The 27,057-nt window shown below is 49.1% G+C and overlaps 1 protein-coding gene across 1 annotated transcript in view; it reads right to left on the bottom strand.

The window, feature by feature from the left end:
* The window catches only part of CBL (Cbl proto-oncogene), a 348,147-nt gene that overhangs the window by 210,470 nt on the left and 110,620 nt on the right, over nucleotides 1-27,057 (bottom strand). The window contains exons 3-4 of the mRNA XM_078682180.1: nucleotides 10,851-10,997; nucleotides 9,420-9,576 (exon numbers count right to left, since the gene is read on the bottom strand). Of these exons, the coding sequence (XP_078538306.1) occupies nucleotides 9,420-9,576; nucleotides 10,851-10,997 (304 nt within the window). The remainder of the gene's footprint in view (nucleotides 1-9,419; nucleotides 9,577-10,850; nucleotides 10,998-27,057) is intronic.

Consider the following 27,057-nt stretch of genomic DNA (forward strand, 5'->3'; position numbering starts at 1 on the left):
GAACTCCAAGGGAATCCCACGATTAAAGGATGGTCAGGGACAGGTGTACACGAACCCACGGCATATAGTGGATCAGCTCGCAAGTTACTTTGAAGGGGTCTACACGCCAGCGACCGTGATCGCCCCTGAGACGGCTAGGGAAGCATTGGCGCCAATTGAGATCCGAACTCTATCGCCGGAAATGTCCGACGAATTGGAGGCGGACATTACCGCTGACGAAATCCAAATGGCGATAGCGGCTCTGAAATCAGGCAAGGCACTAGGTCCCAACGGCATACCTATAGAATGGTATCAAGCGGCACCGGAAACTCTTAGCGTGCATTTGCTAAGAATGTATAAGGACTGTCTAGAAAAGGGCACGCTTCCTCCGGATCAGAGGTTGGCGACGATTGTGGCCATCCCCAAGCCAGGGAAACCACCTGAGGACTGTTCATCCTATCGTCCCATATCACTGCTTAATGCAGAGGCTAAAATCCTCGCCAAACTCCTAGCGACTAGGCTCTTACCGCATCTTGCGTCCCTTGTCCACCCGGACCAGTCCGGATTCATGCCCCACAGGAACACGGCGCTGAACTTGCGTCGGCTGCATGGGGTACTGGCCAGGGCAGATTCCATTCCGTCCCCGGCAGTGGTGTTGGCTCTTGATGCCAGGATGGCATTTGACCTAGTGGAATGGAACTACTTGTTTGAGGTACTGTCGCGGTTGGGGTTTGGTCCCAGCTTCATAGCATGGGTTAGACTGCTATACACGGAACCAGTTGCTCAGGTGGTGGCGAACGGGCACATTTCGAGAACATTTTCCTTGGGGAGAGGTACGAGACAGGGATGCCCCCTCTCGCCATTGCTGTTTGCGTTATCCTTAGAACCGCTTGCCACTCTCATTAGGACCTCGCCCTTACTGAAGGGAATAAGTTGGAAGGAGGGTCAGGAGGATCGTTTGTCGCTTTATGCCGACGATATGTTGGTATATCTCATGGATCCGGATGCTGGGGTGCCGGCCCTGCTACGCCTCTGCGATGATCATGGGAGGGTCTCCGGGTACACGATAAACTGGAACAAGTCGGAACTGTATGTCGTGAAGGGACAGCTCCCCGTGCTAGCGGCGGACTGCCCTTTGAAGGTGGCAGGCTCCTCCTTTAAATACCTGGGTATTCACGTGACTAGAGACCCCACTGAATTTCTGGACAAAAACTTGTATCCCCATTTGGATAGATTCAAACAGGATGTCAAATTCTGGGCGGGACTCCCACTAACGCTTTTGGGCAGGGCCGCATTATATAAAATGATGTCCTTACCCAGATTTTTGTATGTTCTTGATAACACGCCCTACCAAGTACCTCCCAGATTCTTTCAAAGAGTGGCAGCACTGGTCTCCAATCTCTTATGGGGTAATTTGCCGGCTCGTATTGCACAGCCCAAGTTACACAGGGGATGGTACGATGGGGGCATCGCATTGCCCAACCTGAAACTGTACTATTGGGCGGCGCACCTTAAACCCATCAACCATTGGCTCCACGCCCCCCAAACTGACCCAGCCTTTCAGGCCGACAGGGAACAACTGGGTACTGATACCATGCTGGCCCCGTTATATGACCAACGCCGAGTCCGTAAATTAGTGGGCCCCACCAAACTAACAGTGACGCTCTGGCATGCCTCGACAGCGGCTTTGGGCTGGAAGGGGAAAATAACGAAACTCACTCCGTTATGGGATTCCCGGGCGTTGGGCAATATGAGAAATAGCCGGGGCTTTTCCCAATGGGATGCTATAGGGATCTCCACGGTGGGGGACCTTTGGGAGAGAGGGGAGGTGATACCTTTTACAAGATTGAGAGAACTGTACACCCTGAACGAACGGGAGCTCTATAGGTACATGCAGATAAAACATGCACTGCTCACTGTCCTACCCCCTCACACAGAACTACCGGAATCTTCCCCGCTGGAAGACCGCTTGCTTACAGAATTCATGCCCGAACGGGCGACGTCCCTCACATATCGTAAATTACTCAACAACCTGCCAGACCCACTGATGTCTCTGAAGGAGAAATGGGAGGGGGACACTTGTGAAATGGACGAACATGAGTGGAATGCAGCCGTAGCGTCGCCTAAAGAGGTGGGGATCTCGGCCCGGATGCGACTTGTACAGCTGAAGATATTGCACAGGGTCTACTACACCAGAACTATGCTACACCGCATACGCAGATCACAACACCCTTATTGTCTTCGCGGTTGTGGGGAGGAGGGCACATTTTTTCATACCTTATGGGAATGCCCCCGGATCAGGGAATATTGGGCACGGATCCTACGCACCATATCACAGACACTGGAGATATCGTTGTTGCCCGAGCCACGGCGGTGTTTACTTAATGTATGGGAATCTAACGATCTATCCAGACACGGCCAAATCTGGGCAACGGTGGGTCTAATGGTAGCCAAGCGAGATATTGCACAGCGATGGGGGGCTGCTGAGGTGCCGACTAAGAACCATTGGTGCTTAAATATGGACAGGGTGATGATAACGGAGAGGGCAGTTTACTCAAGTAGGGCCTGCCCGGGGAAGTGGAACAAAATCTGGACTAAGTGGAATGCCTACAGAGGGGATATTTGTGAGCCCTTAGCAGAGGAGGAACAGGAAGACTCTGAAGGGGAGGAGGACGATAGCTAGTACTCCCGCGGAACAGCATTAAGGGGTGCATACTAGTCGCCAGGGACTCACTGGACAGCGTACTGCCACAAGGGAATGACAGGGGGGTGGTGTGAGGTCACGGGCCAGTTGAGAACACATTCTTAGGGCCGCTCGCACCGGATGGGACAGCGGGCGTGGGGGGAGGTACCAAGGGACTACTTTCCATGGGGAAGCTGTTAACGCTTAACACTACTCACCATCTGATCGCATTGTGATTCCGATGTTTTGGTTTTATCTGTTTAATTGTTGTCTTCATGAGAGGAAAAAACCCAAAAACCTGTATATTCTTTGCTTTAACTTGCATAACGCTGTACCTTTCATTGTGGCATAGCCATCTTTATCCTCCAATGCCGATTGTGACTACGCGACAAGTTGCATGCTACATACTGCCTATTGAACTGTTATAGCGGCCAGCCCGTTGGGTTGTAGGCATTCCGCTGTGTAACTTGGACGGTACAATAAAGGTTTTTGAAAAAAAAAAAAAAAAAAAAAAAAAAAAAAAAGAACAATAGGATCTTGTAAACCAGGGAGATGAGGTGTAAAACCCGATTTTTCCTGGGAGGCCAAACTAGCTGCAGAAAACCCAACAGACGGCTCTACATCACGTAATACAGATATTCTAAATCTAACAGGCATATTTCGAAACAAATACCATTTTAATGCAGATGACTACTACTTATATCTGGTGCATGTGGCGTTGTTAACTTTTCAACTAGGAAGGAAATAAGAAGTAGCACAGGCCTGTACAGTTTAATCGGATGCCTTTCAGTTTGGAGCACGCTCATTGTACAAATCTGGACCGTTAACCTGTCCCTATTTGGCCAAGCAAAATGAATTCAGCAGGTGGTCATGTGTGGATGTCGTATATACAGCAGGTCACTTATTTACACTAAATAAGCAGAACATGACAAATGTGCAATAATCCAATAAAGAGTAGACAGCTTTAAATGGAGACGGGGATAGAGGGCCATACAATTTCACTAGACAGCAAAGCCGTTTATGTGAATTAACCGGGTTACTACTGGGGGTGCACGATATCCCGATCATTCTTATAAAATAGGTACTTACGCATGGCAGGCTGCGGGTATGCCCCAATCTCCACAAATGAGCAACAGAATATCAGCCGTGTGATAACTCTTCCATACATCAACCCTCCAGTGCGGATTCTGTGCTACTGCACACTCCAGCGCCGAGTGCTGATCCCTGTTAGACTCTCTGCTCTGCTACTGATCACAAGTCATGAGCCATTGACTGGAACACTGCAAGCCACTGTGGAGGTTCACACTGCTGCTATGTCCACAGATTGTCTCCAGCAGCCTTGCCAGGCTACTCGGAAGAAAAGAGCAAACCAGCAAAGGTTAGGTGCCCTGCTAACCTATCAGCACCGACAGCAGGTGAAAGCGACCTCTGTCCCTTTTTAACTCCACCCGCAGCACATTGTTGTAAGACCCCCTTGCCACGGCTCAGATTCCGGAGGCGTCCATACTCTGTCCTCAGATATACATCAATTGGAGGCTGCCTGCGGATATTGCCACTACCCTTGGTTTTGCAAAGGACAGGGAGGGAAAGGGCGGGCAAATGGACAGCGGGAGGGGGGGGGCGGAAACGGACAGCGGGAGGGGGGGGGCGGAAACGGACAGCGGGAGGGGGGGGGCACTCACCTGGACATAAACACCACCTATATGGCTGAAGGCACTCCTGAAAATACGAAAACAACACGGAAAGAAAAAAAAAACGCCGCCCACCGCCGCACTGACGTGTCCAAAGGGGCTGGATGAGAAAAATTCTCAGAAACGCCCACGAGTCGCCTCGCAGGATGACGGACGCCTCTGTTTGCCAATGGCTAGCGTCCATTTATGGAGCTAGCCAATGGGAAACAGAGGCGGGACAAACATCCATACTGTTAACAAAAGTTTTCTCCTGGGCGGAGCACTGCGTGCTACGGCCAGGCGAAACCTAAAAAAGCAACAAACTCCCCCCAAAAAAAAGCTGTAGCAGTATCGAATTGTTTTTTTATTTTTGTTACTGCTGTCAGGGTTAAAGCAACAAGGAGGGAGGGCTTGTGGGGAGGGGGAGGCAACACTGGCAGAGTGTGGGGGGGGAAAAAGGTTTTTTTTTGTATGTAGAGTTTTATATAGCGCGAACTAGACCCGAACCGAATCGGGTATCAGAGCGCTTTACATAGCACAAGTTACGTTTTTACATGAGGGCACACACTTTCATGTTTTTTAGGCACAGGGAGATTAAGTGATTTGCCCAGAATCACAGGAGGTTTTGGCGTCGTTACCGAGACTCGAACGCAGATCCCCAGGTCCGAGGTCGAGCGCCTTAGGTCACAGTCACTTAATAGGATTTTTTTATGTTTATTACAGGAGGAGGGAGGGGGCAAGCCGACAATAGGGGGCGAGAGAGTGGGTAATCCGACAACAGAGAGTGCTTGCCGACAATACTGAGGGCGGGCGGGAGGGGGCAAAAAACTAAAAATGGAGGAGGGTGTGGGCAAGGTCACAACAAAAGGGGGGCAACCTGACAATGGGGCAGGGAGGAGTGGCAGGCGGGAGGGAGTAGTGGCAGGCGGGAAGGAGGGAGGAGTGGCAGGAGGGAGGAGTGGCAGGCGGGAAGGAGGGAGGAGTGGCAGGCGGGAAGGAGGGAGGAGTGGCAGGCGGGAAGGAGGGAGGAGTGGCAGGCGGGAAGGAGGGAGGAGTGGCAGGTGGGGAGGAGTGGCAGGCGGGAAGGAGGGAGGAGTGACAGGCGGGAAGGCGGGAGGAGTGACAGGCGGGAAGGCGGGAGGAGTGACAGGCGGGAGCTAGGAGTGGCAGGAGGGAGGAGTGACAGGCGGGAGGGAGGAGTGAAAGGCAGGAGGGAGGCAGGCAGGAGGGAGGAGGTGGCGGGAGGGTCCGAGGAGCCACCGGCGGGAGGGGAAGGAGAAGTGACCGGCAGGAGGGGAAGGAGAAAGAGAAATGACCGGCGGGAGGGGAAGGAGAAAGAGAAATGACCGGCGGGAGGGGAAGGAGAAAGAAGTGACGCCGCGGGAGGGGAAGGAGAAAGAAGTGACGCCGCGGAAGGGGAAGGAGAAGTGACGCCGCGGGAGGGGAAGGAGAAGTGACGCCGCGGGAGGGGAAGGAGAAGTGACGCCGCGGGAGGGGAAGGAGAAGTGACGCCGCGGGAGGGGAAGGAGAAGTGACGCCGCGGGAGGGGAAGGAGAAGTGACGCCGCGGGAGGGGAAGGAGAAGTGACGCGGCGGGAGGGGAAGGAGAAGTGACGCCGCGGGAGGGGAAGGAGAAGTGACGCCGCGGGAGGGGAAGGAGAAGTGACGCGGCGGGAGGGGAAGGAGATGTGACCGGCGGGAGGGGAAGGAGAAGTGACGCCGCGGGAGGGGAAGGAGAAGTGACCGGGGGGAGGGAAAGGAGAAGTGACCGCGGGAAGGGAAGGAGAAGTGACCGCGGGAAGGGAAGGAGAAGTGACCGGCGGGAGGGGAAGGAGAAGTGACCGGCGGGAGGGGAAGGAGAAGTGACGCCGCGGAAGGGGAAGGAGAAGTGACGCCGCGGGAGGGGAAGGAGAAGTGACGCCGCGGGAGGGGAAGGAGAAGTGACGCCGCGGGAGGGGAAGGAGAAGTGACGCCGCGGGAGGGGAAGGAGAAGTGACGCCGCGGGAGGGGAAGGAGAAGTGACGCCGCGGGAGGGGAAGGAGAAGTGACGCCGCGGGAGGGGAAGGAGAAGCGACGCCGCGGGAGGGGAAGGAGAAGCGACGCCGCGGGAGGGGAAAGAGATGTGACCGGCGGGAGGGGAAGGAGAAGTGACCGGCGGGAGGGGAAGGAGAAGTGACGCCGCGGGAGGGGAAGGAGAAGTGACCGGGGGGAGGGAAAGGAGAAGTGACCGCGGGAAGGGAAGGAGAAGTGACCGCGGGAAGGGAAGGAGAAGTGACCGGCGGGAGGGGAAGGAGAAGTGACCGGCGGGAGGGGAAGGAGAAGTGACGCCGCGGAAGGGGAAGGAGAAGTGACGCCGCGGGAGGGGAAGGAGAAGTGACGCCGCGGGAGGGGAAGGAGAAGTGACGCCGCGGGAGGGGAAGGAGAAGTGACGCCGCGGGAGGGGAAGGAGAAGTGACGCCGCGGGAGGGGAAGGAGAAGTGACGCCGCGGGAGGGGAAGGAGAAGTGACGCCGCGGGAGGGGAAGGAGAAGTGACGCCGCGGGAGGGGAAGGAGAAGTGACGCTGCGGGAGGGGAAAGAGATGTGACCGGCGGGAGGGGAAGGAGAAGTGACCGGCGGGAGGGGAAGGAGAAGTGACGCCGCGGGAGGGGAAGGAGAAGTGACCGGGGGGAGGGAAAGGAGAAGTGACCGCGGGAAGGGAAGGAGAAGTGACCGCGGGAAGGGAAGGAGAAGTGACCGCGGGAAGGGAAGGAGAAGTGACCGGCAGGAGGGGAAGGAGAAGTGACCGGCGGGAGGGGAAGGAGAAGTGACCGGCGGGAGGGGAAGGAGAAGTGACGCCACGGGAGGGGAAGGAGAAGTGACAGGCGGGAGGGGGAAGGAGAAGTGACAGCGGGAGGGGGAAGGAGAAGTGACAGCGGGAGGGGGAAGGAGAAGTGACAGGCGGGAGGGGAAGGAGAAGTGACGGGAGGGATGGAGAAGGGACAGGCGGGAGGGATGGAGAAGGGACAGGCGGGAGGGATGGAGAAGGGACAGGCGGGAGGGATGGAGAAGGGACAGGCGGGAGGGATGGAGAAGGGACAGGCGGGAGGGGAAGGAGAAGTGACCGGGGGGAGGGAAAGGAGAAGTGACCGCGGGAAGGGAAGGAGAAGTGACCGCGGGAAGGGAAGGAGAAGTGACCGGCGGGAGGGGAAGGAGAAGTGACCGGCGGGAGGGGAAGGAGAAGTGACCGGCGGGAGGGGAAGGAGAAGTGACGCCACGGGAGGGGAAGGAGAAGTGACGCCACGGGAGGGGAAGGAGAAGTGACAGGCGGGAGGGGGAAGGAGAAGTGACAGGCGGGAGGGGGAAGGAGAAGTGACAGCGGGAGGGGGAAGGAGAAGTGACAGTGGGAGGGGGAAGGAGAAGTGACAGGCGGGAGGGGAAGGAGAAGTGACGGGAGGGATGGAGAAGGGACAGGCGGGAGGGATGGAGAAGGGACAGGCGGGAGGGATGGAGAAGGGACAGGCGGGAGGGATGGAGAAGGGACAGGCGGGAGGGAAGGAGAAGGGACAGGCGGGAGGGAAGGAGAAGGGACAGGCGGGAGGGAAGGAGAAGGGACAGGCGGGAGGGAAGGAGAAGGGACAGGCGGGAGGGAAGGAGAAGGGACAGGCGGGAGGGAAGGAGAAGGGACAGGCGGGAGGGAAGGAGAAGGGACAGGCGGGAGGGAAGGAGAAGGGACAGGCGGGAGGGAAGGAGAAGGGACAGGCGGGAGGGAAGGAGAAGGGACAGGCGGGAGGGGAAGGAGAAGTGACAGGCGGGAGGGGAAGGAGAAGTGACAGGCGGGAGGGGAAGGAGAAGTGACAGGCGGGAGGGGAGGAGAAGGGACGATCGGGAGGGAAGGAGAAGGGACAGGCGGGAGGGAAGGAGAAGGGACGATCGGGAGGGGAAGGAGAAGTGACCGGCGGGGAGGGAAGGAGGAGTGACAGGCGGGGAGGGAAGGAGGAGTGACAGGCGGGGAGGGAAGGAGGAGTGACAGGCGGGGAGGGAAGGAGGAGTGACAGGCGGGGAGGGAAGGAGGAGTGACAGGCGGGGAGGGAAGGAGGAGTGACAGGCGGGAAAGGAAGGAGGAGTGACAGGCGGGGAGGGAAGGAGGAGTGACAGGCGGGGAGGGAAGGAGGAGTGACAGGCGGGGAGGGAAGGAGGAGTGACAGGCGGGGAGGGAAGGAGGAGTGACAGGCGGGAGGGAAGGAGGAGTGACAGGCGGGAGGGAAGGAGGAGTGACAGGCGGGAGGGAAGGAGGAGTGACAGGCGGGAGGGAAGGAGGAGTGACAGGCGGGAGGGAAGGAGGAGTGACAGGCGGGAGGGAAGGAGGAGTGACAGGCGGGAGGGAAGGAGGAGTGAGAGGCGGGAGGGAAGGAGGAGTGACAGGCGGGAGGGAGGGAGGAGTGACAGGCGGGAGAGAGGGAGGAGTGACAGGCGGGAGAGAGGGAGGAGTGACAGGCGGGAGAGAGGGAGGAGTGACAGGCGGGAGAGAGGGAGGAGTGACAGGCGGGAGAGAGGGAGGAGTGACAGGCGGGAGAGAGGGAGGAGTGACAGGCGGGAGAGAGGGAGGAGTGACAGGCGGGAGAGAGGGAGGAGTGACAGGCGGGAGGGAGGGAGGAGTGACAGGCGGGAGGGAGGACTGACAGGCTGGAGGGAGGGGGGAGTGACAGGAGGGAGGGGGAGTGACAGGAGGGAGGGGGCAAGCTGACGACAACAGGGGGCTGGAACTGACAACGGGGGTGGGAGGGAGTGGGGGCAAGCGGACAACAGGAGAGGCCGGAGGGAGGGGTCAATGGTAAGTAATAGGCGGTCTACAAGCCCATTGTTAGAAAACAATGTTTCTTAAAGAGTGTGCATTGAGAAAAGGGTGTGCAGCCTTTCTACTAAGGCCTAAAGAGTTCCTAATACCTTTATCCAACTCCACTCCAAAGATAAACACCACCCCAGCCTCAGCATCTAGGAATACTCACCTGCATTTATGAACAATGAATGAAAAAGATTTCCTTGTCAGTATGCTACTTCTATGCCCGCTGCCCTGAATAGCTTTCCATCTGAATAAAGATTCCATTTACCTGAAATAGTCGTGTGAAGATGTCAAATTCAAAGACCGAAATATAATCATTGCACGTCAAGTCGATGGTGGACTTCAGTGCCATGGCCTCCAAGCCAGAGCTGATGGGATGCACCTCATGAAGCGCCTGCCGGAAAACCTTCCAAGGAACAATGGTCCTGCAAGACAAAACCGGAGTCATTTTAGATACAGATCTATCCTACCACGTATAGGGGCCATTGTAACAAGGCACGGAGAGTAAACTTATGACTGCCACCAATTGACATCCATGGGAAGAACAGATTTTTCCAATTACTGATTGTGTGAGCTAATGTTTGGGCCCCAGTGTCAAAATAATCTTTGTAAGTTAAGAAAACACAGCTGGTATGCATTCAGTTTTAACAAATCTAATAACAAATTCAAACAGTGAAAAAGGCACTGGTGCAATTCAGTGTGCACCTGAAGAGGAGGTACAGCCCACCCCCTACTGAAAAAGTGGAGAAGCTAAGACAATTATCATAGCCTTCATTCTCCACAACTCAATGAAGTTCTGATGAAGTTTTCTCAACAAAAGAAGAATTTTTTGAGCCATCAATCACTCGGATTGTATTATTGTGCTGTTTACTGTTAACATTTTGGTTTCCTCACTGTGTTCCTAAATTTGTGTTGTGATTACTTTCAGGAGTAAGATGTAATGTACTCCATCGGAGTACCTTAAAGTAGTGCACTTGAAGGCTATGACAAAGAATAATCTTTGACATGAAAAGCAGAGGTAACGCCGTGCACTCTGTAGCACAAACACCATTGTAATCTCTTCAGAACAGCTAGCAGAGCAGGGAAGCATCCAACATAGAATCTCTATCTTAGGGCTAGTGTAATGAACCTGCAGGGTTAGTCTTAAAGATTGACATTTGAGGATTATCAACCGCTCCCGAGGGAGTTAAACTGTGCAAATAGAACGCATCAAGTATTGCAGGCAGTTCTAGTCTGCTCACATAACCCTCCCAGGCAAGGAAACTGAACAAGTCGGAAGGTTAACACTTTATTATTAAAAGATGCATTTTGGGGTTGCAGAACTGCACCAGATGACCAACCTATATTGCAACACCAGTTTCCGCTTGCTTCCTTGGAACATATAGTTTCTTTACTCAATGCTTTGGGCCCGTCCCATGCCTCGCATAGTTATCCTACATTGTATGGATCTTCTGTGGTGTTCACACTATGTGCTGCCTTTAATTAAATATGGTAAAGATGTTCCAGTCTTTGACATGATCGGCTTTCAGGCATGCACTGCCTAGACACCAATTACAGAGAACATTTTACACAAGGTCACTATATCTAACTTGCCCGCACATTTAGCACACACCCCAGTCTTCATACAAAGTATTTGTTGCTCTAGTAGAAGGCTTGGCACAGTTGCACCAAACACAGAGTGCTTCACTCTAGAACTTACTTCTCTCCAAAAGCTTTCCTCCAGAACTCTGCTGCATCTGCTTTTGTGATCCTGAAGGTATCTCCTTGGAACACGCCACTAGGAAGAATTCCCTTCAACTCGGCCAGCATATGACTGAATATCAAGGACAGCTTCGTCAGGTTACGCCTGCAAGAAAGATCAAACTGAGTGAGGGAAGGTAATCGCATTCACATCGCAAAGACATTGGATTATAAGCCTCTTGGCGCTGTCTATTTACTGAAGGACTGAGCTTGGACAACAAAACTAGATGGAATGGGATAAAGTGCTGTCAGAGCGAAAACATTGGTCACAAGCAGAGAAATCATAGCTGTGCCAACAAGCATTGGAAATGCAAATAAATATGGCTTATAAATGGAAGTGCCTCTTTACTCACTGATGGGTTTGGTCACTGAGAAAAGCATCACACATGCATTCTCATCGTTTCACTCTTACATCTAATCACTACCCACCTAGCAGAGCATCAGAGAGCACAGATACAAGACGGCCACACATCAGTGAGGCTCTGAACTAGGACACCCTCCATCTCTGCAAGGGAAGCAGATCAACGGTAGGCCAGCACTGCTGAAGCACACCAGATACCAGCTGACAAGAGCAAAAGGGCCGGTAACGTGGAGAGATGGGTACCACCCTCGAGCTTGGCCTGAACACATTAGAGAGCCCACAGACTGCTGAGCTCGTAACCAAGCAATTATCATAGGGAATGCAGACGAGAAGCGATCTAGCAGCTATTCGAGTCTAAGGGCACAGGTAAGTACTCTACACAGGACCCTGCTACAGACAATGCCACAAAGTAGCACTCACAGCTACTTGAATCAAATGACAAGCCTGACCTGGGCATGCTGCTGCTATAAATGAAACAACCTAGAAACAAACAGACACACTGACGGACCACATAGGTCGCATGAAAGAAAGAGAAGACTGGCATCACAAACATCATAAATCTACAGCAACGAAACTCCAGCACATAAGACTCCAGCAACAGATTCAATTAGATACTTCTAAAAATAGAAAAGGTAGTGGAAGTCCTAAAAGTCAAAATCTAGATCCAGGAGCCAAATCCCAAAGCAACAAACTGCGGATTATAAGGAACCCAAAATCTACACAAATGGGAAATATGGAGGAATACATAGAACACATGCTTAAACAACTTTCCCAAACACGGAATTCTCAACCATGTTCTCAATCAAAAGAGCCCACAGATCTGTGGGGCCGTGACCACCATCTGGAGCACTAGCCTGACCAATGATCGCCAGACAATTAAACTTCAAAGATCATGACCTGTTCCTGAGGCCAGCCCATGAAAAGCAAGAGCTGCCACATGGAGGCAACACAATTTCAATATACCCGGACTTCAGCTTTTCAGTACAAGCAGCACACTGTGTTCTTGTCAGTAAAGAGACCACTGCAAAGAGCGGGTTTTAATATGCCTTCCACCACCACACCAAACTACACATCATGATGAACGGCAAACTGCACATCTTCTCTGACCCCGACTGGCCAACAAATGTGTCTGTAAGAGTTCAAAGAAATCCACAGACCAGGAGAAAGAAGATGCGCCTGAACCCTCAAAGCACCATAGCAAATTAAAATAAAAGGATTCGGGCCAATTCACAGCCAATGTATGATCACTGTATCTGCGCAACTAATACTTGTTAAAGTTGTTTAGATCCTACAGCACACACCACTGGAAATCCCCCTTGATTAGGTAGATCTATGTAGGAAAGTCCCCCTTTTTGACATGGTCACCCCCACTTCATGTCTGACAAATTATGTCATTTCAATTGTAAGGGCACTAGGTTCCTGCTAACCAGGTCCCCAGTGCCAGAGTTCTTTGCCAAATCTGTACAATTGTTCCCCCGATTTGGCAAAACCTTTATCACCCTCTATAAGTCCCTAGTAAATGGTTGCAGGAAGCTGGGTTTCTGTTGCGGTAACCCACTCCCCCTCCCACGTTTTGCCAAATTACTGATGCACTTTGATTTGATGTGCCCTAGGTCCTTGCCAATCAGGTTCCCAGGTCCTGTGTTCTGTACCAAAACTGTATCTTGTACCCCCATTTAGCACCTCTCTGGCCACATGTCAGTAACTTTTGAAAGGAACCATGGGTACCAAGGGCACTGTGGTCAGGGAAGTCCTCTAAGGGCTGCAGCACTTATTGTGCCACCCGTAGAGGCCCTGCACCTACCTACCTACCTGACCCACCCATTGCAGGCTGCGTGTTTTGGTGCAGAGCAAAGTGAAGAGTCGACAGCACACATCCGTGTGCCATGCCTACAACCCACTGCCCTGGCATAGGTCAGCCAATCCTCTAGCTGGGTGCACTATACCACTGGTGAGGGTACAGGTGCATGAGCCCTGTACCCCTACAGTGTCTCAACCAATTTGTAGACATTTTAAGGGAAGTAATGCCAATAAAAGTATATGGTGCTGGGAGTTCGTTACAAACTCCACAGCACCATAATGGCTTTACTGAAAACTGGAAAGTTTGGTAACAAAATTCTCAGCACATTAAACCCACACTGATGCCAGTGTGGGATTTAATAAAAAATGTACTCAGAGGGCATCTTGGAGATGCCCCCTGAAAAACGGCCAGCCTCTGGTGGGTCCGCTGACTGGTATACACAAGCCTGCCACCACGAGACATGTTTCTGGACCCCTGGGGTGGGAGCCTTCGCTCTCTGAGCACAGAAACCAAGCGGTTCCTGGAAAGAGGTGCTAACAGCTCCCCCAGGCCAGGATGAGCCATCTGTGCCAGGGGAGATTCAAAGGCCTTGCCTCCTTTGTACTGCGACCCCCAGCCTCTTCTGCAATCAGGAGCAGGCCCCCCCTCCCAGTCTACCCTCCTTTTCGTTGGGATAGGCAGGCGGGGAAAATTTGCACTGCCCAGAAGGTGTGCCCACCTCTGCCAACCCCTCTCCTCAGGTGGGGGAGGCGAGGTGAAGCCCACTCTTCAGTGTCCGCCATCTTGCAGATGGCTGGCACTCTCCAATCAGGATTAGAGTGTGTGCCCACTCCCCCACGTGGTGCGAGCACACCGAGGGTGTAGTCACCTTACAGTCAGTAGCCCATTGGCTACTGGCCTCTAGACCCCTAAAACATCCCCTAAATACAGTATTTATGGGGCAGCCCTGAACGAAGTCGTCAGACTCCCGCAACCTACAAAGAAGGATGAAAGAAGACGCACAGCAGAGAAGACTGCAGATAACAACTGAATTGGCCTCAGCCCTACCGGCCCCTCTGCAGTTTCCAGAGATCCTGCACCAAAAGTCGCCTTATCTTGCAGTCAGCGGTCTCCAGAACCCCTGGGAGGACTGATTGCCTTCAACAAAGACCGGATCTACTGTGAACAGCAGCTCTGTTCAAAAGAATCTCTAAAGCAAGACTCGGAGCCTGCAGAAGACAAAGAAACCAGACGCCTGGAACTACCACTGCACCAGTCGCCTATGGCCTGAGTTCAAGTGGCCCACGGGTCCCAGCGAGGTCCCCCAGCGATCCAGAGTCCGAGTCCAACGGCTTGACCGACTCCAGGACTCCCAAACGTCACCTGAAGTCTCTACACGGAGACACCCCCCAACCGCGAGTGACACGGTAAGGTGAAATCTGACCTCAAGACATCCCTGCATCCAGCCGCCCTGGGGAAGAGAACCCAAGAGCACCTACATCCCCGGGCCGTTCAACTTACCTGCCCAGCTGTTGGTTTTTCCCGGAAGCCTTCCTGGACAGAGCCTGCAGCCAAAATCAAAAAACCAGCAACTCCCATTGAAAACAGCACCCTGCACCCAGCCGCCCCTGTGCTGCTGCGGGTATACCTTGTGTACAAACCCAGACCCCCCCCCTTTACCCTGAATCTAACACCAGCAGCTTTGCTCACACAACCTTGTAACCTGCTTGTGAGCAGCCACCAACCGGAGGCCCCCAATCGGATAATATTGGGCCGCAGCACTCTGCACCCGGCCGCCCTTGTGCCGCTGAGTGTGTTCAGAGTGTGCATTCTTGACCATGGGGAGAACCCTGGTTCTAACCCCAGAATACCAACTACCACAAATAAGTACTCACCTGCAAAGCGTCAACTTCTTTTCCTTCCATAGGATTGTATTGACTGTTTGTCCATAAAAATGCGGAGTTGGTTTGTATGAAACATTGAAAAACTGCAAATGTACAAAAAGTGAATTACTTACCTTGTCTAAGAAATGTCTGAGTGATATCAAGGCATATCACACATTGATTAGAAAAAGTAACTTAAAAAGTACTCTGAAAAGTAACGTGCACAGTAATATGCTAAGTAACTAAAAAAATAATTTCGAACTGTTGACTTACCTGTAATTCTACCAACTGCATTTGCACCTGCATTCAAATGTAAAACACAGCATAAGATTTTGCAAAGTATTATCTCACTGCACCAGGCTTGGCTTGGTTCTAGGAATAAAATAACGAAATAATATTTTTATACAATCAAATTGGTCAGAGTTCAGTCTGAGTGTGTGACATCATTTGCTGCCTGAGTGTGTACAACAAATGCTTAACACTACCCTATGATAAAACCTTACTGCTCGCCCACACTACCACAAAGAGAGAGTAAGGTATTATCTACTTTTACCTCAGCCTACCTTTGGGGTTCCACTGGACTCTTGCATACTATACCGCATTCTGGTAAAGTATATACAGAGCCAGCTTCCTACAATGGTACTCTGGTACCTATGGCCTGAGGTAATAAAAGAGGCCCACTACGGGCTGCAGAACGAATTGTGCCACCATAAGCGACCTCTCACCAAGCACATGAAAGACTGCCATTGCATGCTGCACGTCTTGGTGCAGTACAAAAGGGGGTGGTGATGGACGGAGCATCTGAATCAATCAAACACTCACACCCAGTCAAAAGATCTGGGTTTAATTCTCTTGGTGCATACAAAATTTTGAACACTAGGTCACATCCCTGTGTGCCATGTCCCCAATACTGCATGTAAGTCACCCCTACAGCAGGCCTGACCGTCCTATGGCAGGGTGCAGGATATTACATGTGAGGGCATTCCTGCATGAGTCCCTGTGCTGGTCAGTCCCATTACTGCCAGTACAAGTGACCAGGGAAGCCATCTTAAGACTTGCTGGACACTGGTGAAAACGAGTTCCCCAGCTACATGTCTTCACTGAAAATAGGATTGTTTGGTAACAAAAGTCTTATAATGGCAAACCCACACTGATGGCAGTGTTAGGTTTACTAATAAATGCACTGAGATGGCACCCTAGAGGTCCCCCCTTAAAACCTACCAGTCTCTGGGGTCCTTACTCACTGGTTTCTGCCAGCCTGCCAGTCAAGACGCTATTCTGACCTCTTAGGGTGACAGACTTTTACTCTCAGGAGACCCAGAACAAAAGCCTTTCTGGTAAGAGGGTGCAACATCCCCTCCAACAGGATGACCTGCTGATTAGCCTCCTAGGGCCAGCAAGCTTCAAAGAGCTGCCACCATTGGAATGCTAATCTAGCTCCCCTCACAGTAGAGGAGAATGCCTCCTTTGTTCAGGACCCCCTTGGCATCTGGACAGGCTGGAAAATTAGCTAGCCAGGTAGGCGTGCCACATTCAGGCCAGTACCACCCCCAAGGTGGGCTACTGTGAGGTGGACACTATTTTTCAGTAGTGGCTATCTTTGTGATGCCATACTTAGGAAATCTGGGACCAGGTTAGGCCCACTTCCCACAGTAAGTGGTCATAAAGGGTGCATAGTTACTCAATGAGTCAGTAGCCCATTGGCTACTACTCTTCACTTCCCTAACACCCATACATTCAGTATTTAAGGGAGTTCTTGGCACCAGAGAAGCAGATCCTGACAACCTAAGAAGAGAGAAGATAACAAAGATGCAGAAGCAGAGAGGAGAGAAGCAGCTGACATGGTACCAACTCTTTCAGCCTGTCTGCATCCCTCATCAAAAGCTGCACTATAGTCAACTCGTCCTGCAGCTGTTTACTCCAGAAACCTGGGAGGACTGCCGCCTTCGAAAAAGACTCAACACCTACCCATGAACAGCAGAACGGTTTTCCTATATTTCAGGTCCACACGGCATGTACAGCCACCTACGGACAATTTCCAGCTCCACTACGGACATTCGCTTCATTAGAAAACCTGCTAAATACTCCAACGCAGAATAGAATAGTCTCCAGGTTGTACAAAGAGGTACAGAATAATGCACTGACATGTACGACCACTGGGAGACACAAATTGACAACTGTCATCATACCACCGTTAAGAGACACATAAGGGGAGTTTTGCTTTAGACTAACAGGGGCAATCTCACCCACATCAAACTTCAAATATCTCCCCAAATTCTATTACACTGCAACCTCCCTGCATCGAAGTAGTCTGCGGGCAGACAGACGCTACTCCAGGTGTGGTATGGCCATAGATGGGGAATGGATGTGGCCTCATGGCTAAAGCAGTTTGCCCTCAAAGCTGGGGAACCACGTTAGAGTCTCAGTAGAGACGTTCAACATTCTGTGATTCTGGGCAAATCACTTAATCTCCTTGTGCCGAACAACATGAATATGTGGCGGACGGTAACGCTATTGGTGCTCATGTAAAGCGCTCTCATACCTTCGGGTCGAGTATTAAATAAAAAAAAATCCCCATTTACTCATTCTTGCATTCACTCACTTATACAACAGAACACGCGCATACTCAACATAAGCCATATAAATTAAAAGCATCAAATTATCAAAAAGAAAACATGATGCCAACTAACCATGGCAGGGATATACTTGCAGTAAAAAAAAATTAACAGCAGCAGGTGGCAATCTTGCAATGGTACTGTACACAGTGTATCACTATTTTGACATTTCCAGGTTGGCTGCCACTGTTGGAACCAACGTGCTGGCCATCTTGGAATAGTAAAACATTAACACACTATGGACAATACAGTTCCAGCACTTTTATGGTTTAGTGGCAGCTGCTGCACGAGATGAAGTGCACTGTAGATGAAGTAGATTGCATTCAAGCGGTCTGTTACTACTGTATAGGAAGCTAAAGTATGCCCTAACAAAATAAACATAAAAAGAGAAGGAAAGAAATGAAATGAAAGGGGATGTATAAAAGAAGAAAATTGATAACTACCCGCTTCTGGCTTACCAAACCCAAAACTGCAGTGCACACATTTTCAGGCAGATGTGTGTATGTGATTAGACAAATGTAGTCACTCACAAGGCAATGGAGCCAGTGGCTAAAGTGGGCTGACCCATGATGTCATGGATGGAAGCAGAGTGTAAATCACACTCATATGAGCAATCAATGGCACAAGAGGGTTGGCCCAAAGCTTGTGTATGTGTGCAAATATACAGTAATCCATTCTTTCCTGCAATAGTAATCTGTGAGATTTCACGTAACAATATACCTGCCTATACACGGCTTTAGCATAATATATTAACAACCCATCATTAAAAGCCTCTTGAATTAACATGCTTTCCACAATAAGTAATTCAGACCTACAGGCTTTGTCACATCTTTTCATAATAAGCAGATCAACCATACAGAATCGGACATAAATTGAAGCAATGAGGCCTACAGCATTCACCACTGACTTGACGAGATAACTAGCATAGGCTCACTGAAGTGTTCATACACTGGCAACCATTATGCATACAGATAAAACATTACAAATGTCTACAAAATCATAGCTGGTAAAATATAAACCCTATCAGAAAAAGGTCTAACAAGTTTTATCACAACCCTTCTACCACCAGGGTTTGTCAGAATGGGTGGCAAATACAAAACTGGTCTTCTACGTTAATCTGTGAGATTCCATCTAACAAAATTCCCATCTACAGCACGTAACAGTGTGATAACAATGCATAATTAACATCCTAATTGCTTTAACAAATGCTTTACAAATTAAGTATGCCAGACCTACTGCTTTTCTCTTAACTTTTCATATTAAAAAGATCAGACAAGCAGTCAGACAATATTTTACAGTGAACCATTCAGTCCTCTTGTCATTATCATTGGCTTGTCACATAGCCAATTGAGGCCTTCTGTATCGTGCCTACAATTTACCAAAAGGCAACTATCAGGCATGCAAACCTCAAATTACAAATGTACACAAAATAGCAACGTCAATGCAAAATACTATCGCTCCTAGGGGAGCCTAAAAAGGATTATCGTAGTGCAATTCTCTGTTTGTAAGAGGGGGTAACCAAGACCAAAAACCTTGCCTACTATGGTAATCTGTGAGATTTCATGCCACAAAATATCTGTGTACATGTTTTAATACAGAATAAAAAGCAATACACCCTAAAAACCTATTAACTTACTATATACGTTTCACAATAAATAATTCAGGCCTACTGCCTTTGTCGTAACTTCATAATAAATAGATCAGGTCGATGGACATCGACTTGCCAACCACCATAACCAACAGTCCTACTGTACTGAGCTTAAGCTTTCATGCAAGGCAAAATGTGCAATCCAAGCACCCTTTCAGAGGAAGCACGTAACTTCTGCTTAATCAAATGTTGTACTCAAGAGAACCAGTTCGCAGAGACTAAGCCCCTCCTCTCTCTCAGTAGTACTTCTGAAAGCTCTTTTTCTGTTGAAATCATAAGGTCTGACGACATCTGAGGTACAAACACAAGGAAAGGAAAGAAAGCCCACATAAGTTGACAAATAAAAAGAAATCACATTGGAGAGACAAAGGCAACCAATGCTAATCAAAGGGTGGGCTCCAAAACCATTGTAACCTAAGAGTATGTCTTTTCAGAAACAACCTGCTTGCACTATGTATTAGGCAAAACCTAAAAAGGGAAAAGCTAAAAACTACTAACTGCTCTTGTCCTGCTCTATAAATCCTTATCTTGCAAGAGGGGCGTGTTTCGAGTAGAGCTCTAGTTTTAACTCTTTTTTAAATTGTTATCTTCTTGTTTTTCATAATGTAACCTGCGCTGCAAACACTGGTTAATTTTATCTTTCTTATTGTAAGGATTTTTATTAATTCAACAATAAAAACATATTGTATTGTCCTGCTCCACATACCAGCGCCAGGGCAGAGTATAAAAGGGACATACAGAATAGCAACATCGGTGCCACGTATTCATACAGAAGAAAAATCAATCTTTGCATCATCTTGGTGCAATTCATCGGTTCTGGTGAGGGAGTACACCAGAGCCGGAAGGAACGGAAGTGTCACAGGAACCATCACTAGATGGGACTGGACCTTAAGTGGTAATCAGGTGGGACTGAAAAATACATGGTAACCAGTTCTGCATTTTCCACAAAGTACTGGAATTTGGCAATGACATACATGCAAATGTTTTGTTACACTACAATAGTATAGCAGATTAATACATTCCACAAGCAATCAAAGAAACACTTAAGATAAAAGGAGATTTATACTGGTCTTCCAAACCTCGAGTCACAGGTTTGGAAACCACTGGGAAAATTAAATGCATTTACCTGCATATTTGACTGACAAGCACACAAGGAAGAGAGCTGAAAAACAAATGCATTCTCATGGACAGCTCAAGCGAACATAAAAACGTTCCCTTATAGTGAGCAGGAAAAGGACACAAGGGTGCCAGTCAGAATGAAGGCAAAGTGTCTATGCCCCAGTGGAGGGAGCAACACAAGAACAGGAAAGCAAGTCACTGAATAAGAAGCAAGCACAGGAGAGTGAAACTAAAGTCAACTAATGGTAAGCTAGGAGTGGGCTGTAAGCCTACCCTAAAGTCTTGGCAAGCCCGTATCAGGTCTTCATCCCCAGACAGCTGGCACTGCCTGATAGGGCACACGCTGGATGAGTGTTCATGAATACAGCCGAGGAGACCTCATCATTTGTGGAGAACAGACGCCTGATATTAGGACAGGAGTGTGGAACCCACTGAATAGAACATGAAAACATACTGCAAAAAATATATTTTCAAAAACTGAACCTTTAAAACGGTTTAACAAAATCTGGTTCTTAATTAACTACCTTTCTACAAAAAGATCAACGTCCACCTAATCTTACTATTAACAGAGTTGAGTTTGACTGGTTTTACAAATTAAGTACACGTATCCATTTTCTTTATGACTATGTATTTACTTGAAAGCCGCTACTTTGATGGACACTTTGGAAAATAGAATTTTTGTCATTATATTTTCACGCTGAACCGTTACTTCAATAGGAGGCTAACAGCAATAGGCGTACAGGATATGGACTGAACACAAATACAACTCTGAATGAGTAGCCAGCAGAGTACAGCAGGCATGGAAATGAGTTTAGAGAACCTTATCTGTTGTCAATATTCAAGTATGCAAAACCTCAAAAACAAGCCATGAGCAGCCGTTGGCTAGGCAAACCAGACCACACGGTACTGTATATCATACAACCATCTAAGGATAATGAAACAAACAATGGTGAAGCCGTTAGGTCTTTCTAGATAACCTATTGCCATTGGTTTATACATGCTCATGGATAAAGAATTTTAAATACAACATTTTTAAAAAACTTAAACGTGTCCGCCAGCACCTCACATGAGCACTTCTTCAAAACGGGGGGGGGGGGGGGGGGGGGGGGGGTGGTGTGTGTGTGTGTGTGTGTGTGTGTGTGCGTGTGTGCGTGTGCGCGTGTGTGCGTCAACGTGCAAAAGAGCAGCGTGGAGCAGGCGAGGAGAAGCACAATGGCAAGAAAGAGATGAGGAGGGTATACACAAAAGCAACATGGAAAGGGGCTGAGAAAAGCACACGACCAAGAGCAGCACGGGGAGAGAAGTGCAAAAAGGAGACAAATGGAGAGAGAAAAAATATGCACTCCCATGGAGTGCCTAACCAAAAAGAAATAACCTGCACTTAAAAAGCAAACAGAGGCAGCACCGAAGTCAGCCAATCAACAGACATAGTAAACAAAAAATGCTCCATGTGAGGAACAAACACAACACTGATGGATGTGACTATTAAGAAGCAAGCTAATAAGTGGCTGGAAAGCCAACCAGTCGTAAGCAAGGGTTGGGCTTCAAGCCCCTGTGCATTCTTGGCAAGCCCACAATGTGCGTTACAAAGGACTGCGCAAGTGCAGTCTAGTAGACTCAACCTAAAAACAACTATGTGTCCCAGGGCATCCTGCACACAAGAGGAATGTTTATGCATGTTATGTGCAAGGCACGCAGCTACTGGTGGTGTGACAAGGGTCAGCTACTTCGAAGGGGTGCTGATGAGACCCATCGAGGTCACCTTAAGACCATGTGCTTATCCACATGGCACCTACTAGTACTCTGGGGGAGTTCTGCTTCTTCTGGCCCTGCTCCACAAGAAATTACAGGCGAATCTTCTACGCCAGCTGTTAATTTAAGGCACGTCACAGGTTAATTGTGATCTATGAATCGCACTGAAGGATCCAGTCCACTGCGAAATGGAAAGTGAGCAGGATCCAGTCCACTGCGAAATGGAAAGTGAGCTGGCCAAAAGTCACAGATTGTGACCTGTAAAACAGAGTTCGCGAGCTAATCCCGATCTGTGAGGTGCACAGAATTCACAGGTTGAGGCCTGTGCAAAAGCTGCGGGTCACCAGTGATGATGATGATCAGCAGCTAAGGCATCTATCTGCAAGTTATTTATGATCTGTACCGAACTACAGATTAATGGTGATCATGATATGCCTTAAAGTCATCTTAGGCTAATTGTTAGATCTACAGGAGTCGCCGATTAATTTTGATGTCCTTGAGCTCTGCAAGAAAATTGTGAGTCGGGATCTATGCGATTAATGATATCGCCCAGCTATTTAGGTCCTAGAGTAATTAGGATGTTAATGGGATCCAACGAGGAATGAGGTCAGTGACCTCTCTATGGGTAAATTCTGAGGTGCATGATTTAAGTGTAAACTACAAGTTAATCATATCGGTGACCTACCAGAGCTCAGAAAGCAGAATAAACTGCGCATACTCCTTTTGAAAACCCAGAACTTCAGGGCTGCAACAAACGGCGCATACGGCTCCCAAACACCCACAATTTGAGGACTGAACTACCTTCACATGTTGTGCGTGTACACCACGAACCCAAATGCAGAACGAACTGCACATGTTGCGCACTTCTCGAGTTCTGGTCGTCAGGCACCACAGCCTGCTCCCACACACCCACAACTTCCACACATTGTTCCCAACACCCGAAACTGCACACAGCAGAGCAACCTGCACATGTTGCACCTGGACACCCAGAACTCAAGACAGCGGAACAAACTGCCCATGGTGCACACGGACAACCAGGACTCTAGGAAAGCACAACAATACTGTACCCAGCCATCCAGAACCCGAGGACTGAATAACAACATTCACAAGCTGCTCCCAGACACCCAGAACAAGCTACATATATTCCACCCAGACACCAAGAACAAAAAATACAGTACAATAAACTGCAACCAATGCACCTCGACACAAAAGTCAAGACTGCAGACCAACCACAAAGCATATACGTAATAGAACGACTTACACATGGTGATGGTGTCAGCACAGCAGACAGAAAAATGCATATGCTACGTCCAGACACACCCAGGCAGGAGGGCAACCAACACATGCTAGGTCGGGGTACCAAGTCCAGTCACACCAGAAGAACCTGTACATGTGCTGTCTGAATACCCAGAACACACGTACAGCAGAACGACCGGCACGCAGACACCGATAGTCCACAAAACACAGATGACCTGTACAATCTGTAACCTGAACTCCAGACCCGAAGTACAACCTGCATAGGCTGCGTCCGAGTACCCAGAACTGAAACACCAGTACAATCTATACGTGCTGCACAGGGACACCCAGAACTCACAGAAAGTACACGACATACAGTCCCAGGCACTGAAGAACGATCAGTGTGTGCTTTGCCCGGACACCTAAGACTCGGACAGTAGAATAAACTGCACACGCAGCGCCCATGATTAGTGCCTTCCATCTTATAACCACTATGCTGCTGACCTACTGCCACTCGTGAAGCACAGCATCCGCATGCACCGGAAGGCAACAGGGCGTCGCTCGCGTCTGCCTGATTAAGGGTTGAGAGTTCACCGCATAGTGATCGGACAGAAATAGACACCGCCGGAACCGCGCTCGACACCCTTAATTCACAGGAAAGGTAATGCAAGTCAGCTGGACTCGTGGCCAGCGCAGCCCCTAATGTGTTCAAGAGCACATCAGTTGCCGTGAATCACGCTCATCTCTGGAAACCTCTGCCATCGAGCAATGAGTCAGTGTGACTATCCAGGAAGTATGCATGCTGTAGGTTAAGAATACCATTTGTTGGAACCAATTCCCCCAATACTCAAGGTGGGCTTTACACCTCGGGGGGTACTCACCCCCCCCCTGACAAACTCATTCACCAGGAACAGCACGACACTTGCAATCCCTGAAAAGATCCAAAGAAAGCACAAATCCAGTCTACTCCAAATCAGCCACAACACAGACGATCCCTGCATTGATCAACTAAGCTGACCTTATGCCCAAATGCCTTCTATTAATGGAGATCAAGCAGCCAGTGACTGTTGCAGCGACTTTGCTGCTAACGTGGACCTCCCACACTGTGGATTGAAGCCACTCAACCAATCACTCATCGCACTAGAAATAGTTTCCTAACGCAACTCGCCAATAGGAACACGCTTGTCACGGAAATACTTGGATTTAGGTCACTCGAGCCCCTTGAAGTTTCTAGAAGATTCTTTCAAGCAAGCTCTTAACGGTGGAACGTCGTGTACATCGCGCGTAGAACTACAATGTGGTGCTAGTTTTCCACATCATGGAGCGCAGTATACATTTGTGGAACACAGAATCCACCCTCACCGAAGTTAAATTCTCACATGTATTCATTCTCCCTCAATGCCACAAGTGTCTCCTGGTTGCCACTGGAGTAGTAGGCTTCATAATACAGTGTCAGGTGTAAGACAACAGTAAGCATACTGGTCCACCTGTATCTTGCTGCTACCGCAGCCGCTCGCAGAACGCTCCTTCTCCCACCTTGCTGCCAAAGCCTGGAATGCCCTCCTGCTTCATCTCCACACCGCAACCTCGCTGACCCACTTCAGGAAGGGACTCATGGATTGGCTCTTCGAGGGATACCTGCAGCACAGCGCTTGGATACCGTGTCCGGTGATTAGCTGCGCTATACAAGTACATCTTGATTGATTGGAGCATCATAAGACAGAGGAAGAAAGATACCTATCAGCAGCCTGAACGTGTTTTCCTGCAGCCTACCGCAATCACATTTGTCCTACCTGCTTTCTTGTGCTTTTTTTTTTTTAATTTGGAATGTTGCATGTCTGAGACCAGCTTAAGCAATGCATGCTTACGATGCCTGTTGTAGGGACCAGGTGTTGCTTTCACCTCTTAAAAACCCTGCCTGGCAAGCAGTTATACCAATATATGTGAACCTGCTTGCGAAACCATCTCAAATGCTCACAACCAGTTGTGTTTTTATAGAAGGCTTAATAATGTATGTTGGTGCTGAGTTTTAAACCGTTATTCGTCCTAGAAACCAGTACTGCAGGATGCAATGCCTGTATAAAAGCCCATCTCCGATTTCCTTATTACAGTAGAGCTGGGACATCTCTACACCTGAACTACAAACATGACACTATAGCCTCATAGTCCGCTGCAGAGGGCAATACCTGTTGTTAAAGCCCCTGAGCCAGAGTTCTAGGCCACAGCCACAGGCGAGGGCCTACAACGAGTGAGGGCCTTTTAACAACCAGTATAGCCAGAGGAAGAAGAACTATAAGGCTAATAGAACATTCCACCAACATTCCACCCACTAAGGTCATAACATTCTTAATTCAAAAGGGAAGAAACCGAAAGACCAACATTGGAGTGTTGGAGCTCCAGGCGTATACTAGCCATTAGAAGTCCGGAGCTACTCCATGGTCTTCAATGGACCTCTCAGTCTCAACATTCCAATGTTCTAATCAGACATCCTAATGCCTGCTGCCGGTGCCAGCTGCCAAGGTGAAAGGCAAATCCCTACACCTGAAGTGTAAACCAGGAAAACAAGAGTTGAGTTTTCGTTCTTCTGACCCCTTTCTCTACCTAGTGATCAGCAGAAAAACATTAATTATAAAAGGTCGCATTTCTCCACATAGGCCTTTACAGGAAAGCTAGGATCTGTTGCCATCTACACACTATGAATTACAGCACTTTGAAATCGTTTTTAGATTAAATACATTCTAGTTTTTTTACAACTGATTACTAACTGCGTTTAGGTATTTTTAATTTCGCACAAATTCGATTTTTATTCTTCATGTCTACCACCATACTCCCTCTTTCACATGAATGAGCGAGACATTAAGGCATTAAGGGTTTTTTGGAAAGGGTTATTATGTTAACATGCATTATATGGAAAATTATCCTCTGCGGTATGTAAAAAGGGTATTGCAAGTCCCTCGACGTTATTAAAAAGAAAATGTCCTTTGGCCTTATTCCACTAAATCGTAACAAAACTCTTGAAATATCCATAAAATGTGCGGTAAGGGGTTCTCTTATCTCCTACATAAATGCATCTTCAATATTCCAGCCCTGTAGGATGTAGAAGGTGCTTTTAAGACTGAAGGGAGGAGCTACAATAATGTAGGCTACAATCATTGCTTTTATTAATTCTGTCTGGCCCCGAACTTGAAAAATCGACAAAGAAAATATTGTCTGTAAAAAGAAGATTACGGTCTTGTTTTTTGCTCTACAATTCGGTTATGTTCCTTGCAATACTCCCGATTCGTCCTCCCTTTTCTTTATTTATGCATTTTTCATATAGCGCGGACTTTACCCGAAGGCGTCAGAGCGCTTCACATTAGGAACAGAAATGAAACATAATGAGAAACATTACAAAAGAACAGATTGCAAAAACATACGTTACTTACATAAGGTAATAGTGACAATTGTGAACAAAAAAATACATGAGGTAGTAAAAATTTTGAGCAACCAAAAATACATGAGGTAGTAAAGGTAATAGTGACAATTGTGAGCAAACAAAATACTTGAGGTAGTAAAAATTGTGAGCAACCAAAAATACATGAGGTAGTCAGAAGTGCACAAGAGGAAAAGTGACAAGTGTGCAGTTATAAGAGAAAACAGAGTATAATTTGAGGTATAGTACTGCAATAAGTGCTAGACACTCAGGCTCAGGAACAAGCGTTACGTAGGCAAGGTGGCACGTGTGCAAGTATCAAAGCTAAAAACATGTGAGAGGTAGCAACCGTGTGTTACA

This window comes from Lissotriton helveticus, chromosome 3_1 (assembly GCF_964261635.1).
Source record: "Lissotriton helveticus chromosome 3_1, aLisHel1.1, whole genome shotgun sequence".
NCBI classification, from domain to species: domain Eukaryota; kingdom Metazoa; phylum Chordata; class Amphibia; order Caudata; family Salamandridae; genus Lissotriton; species Lissotriton helveticus.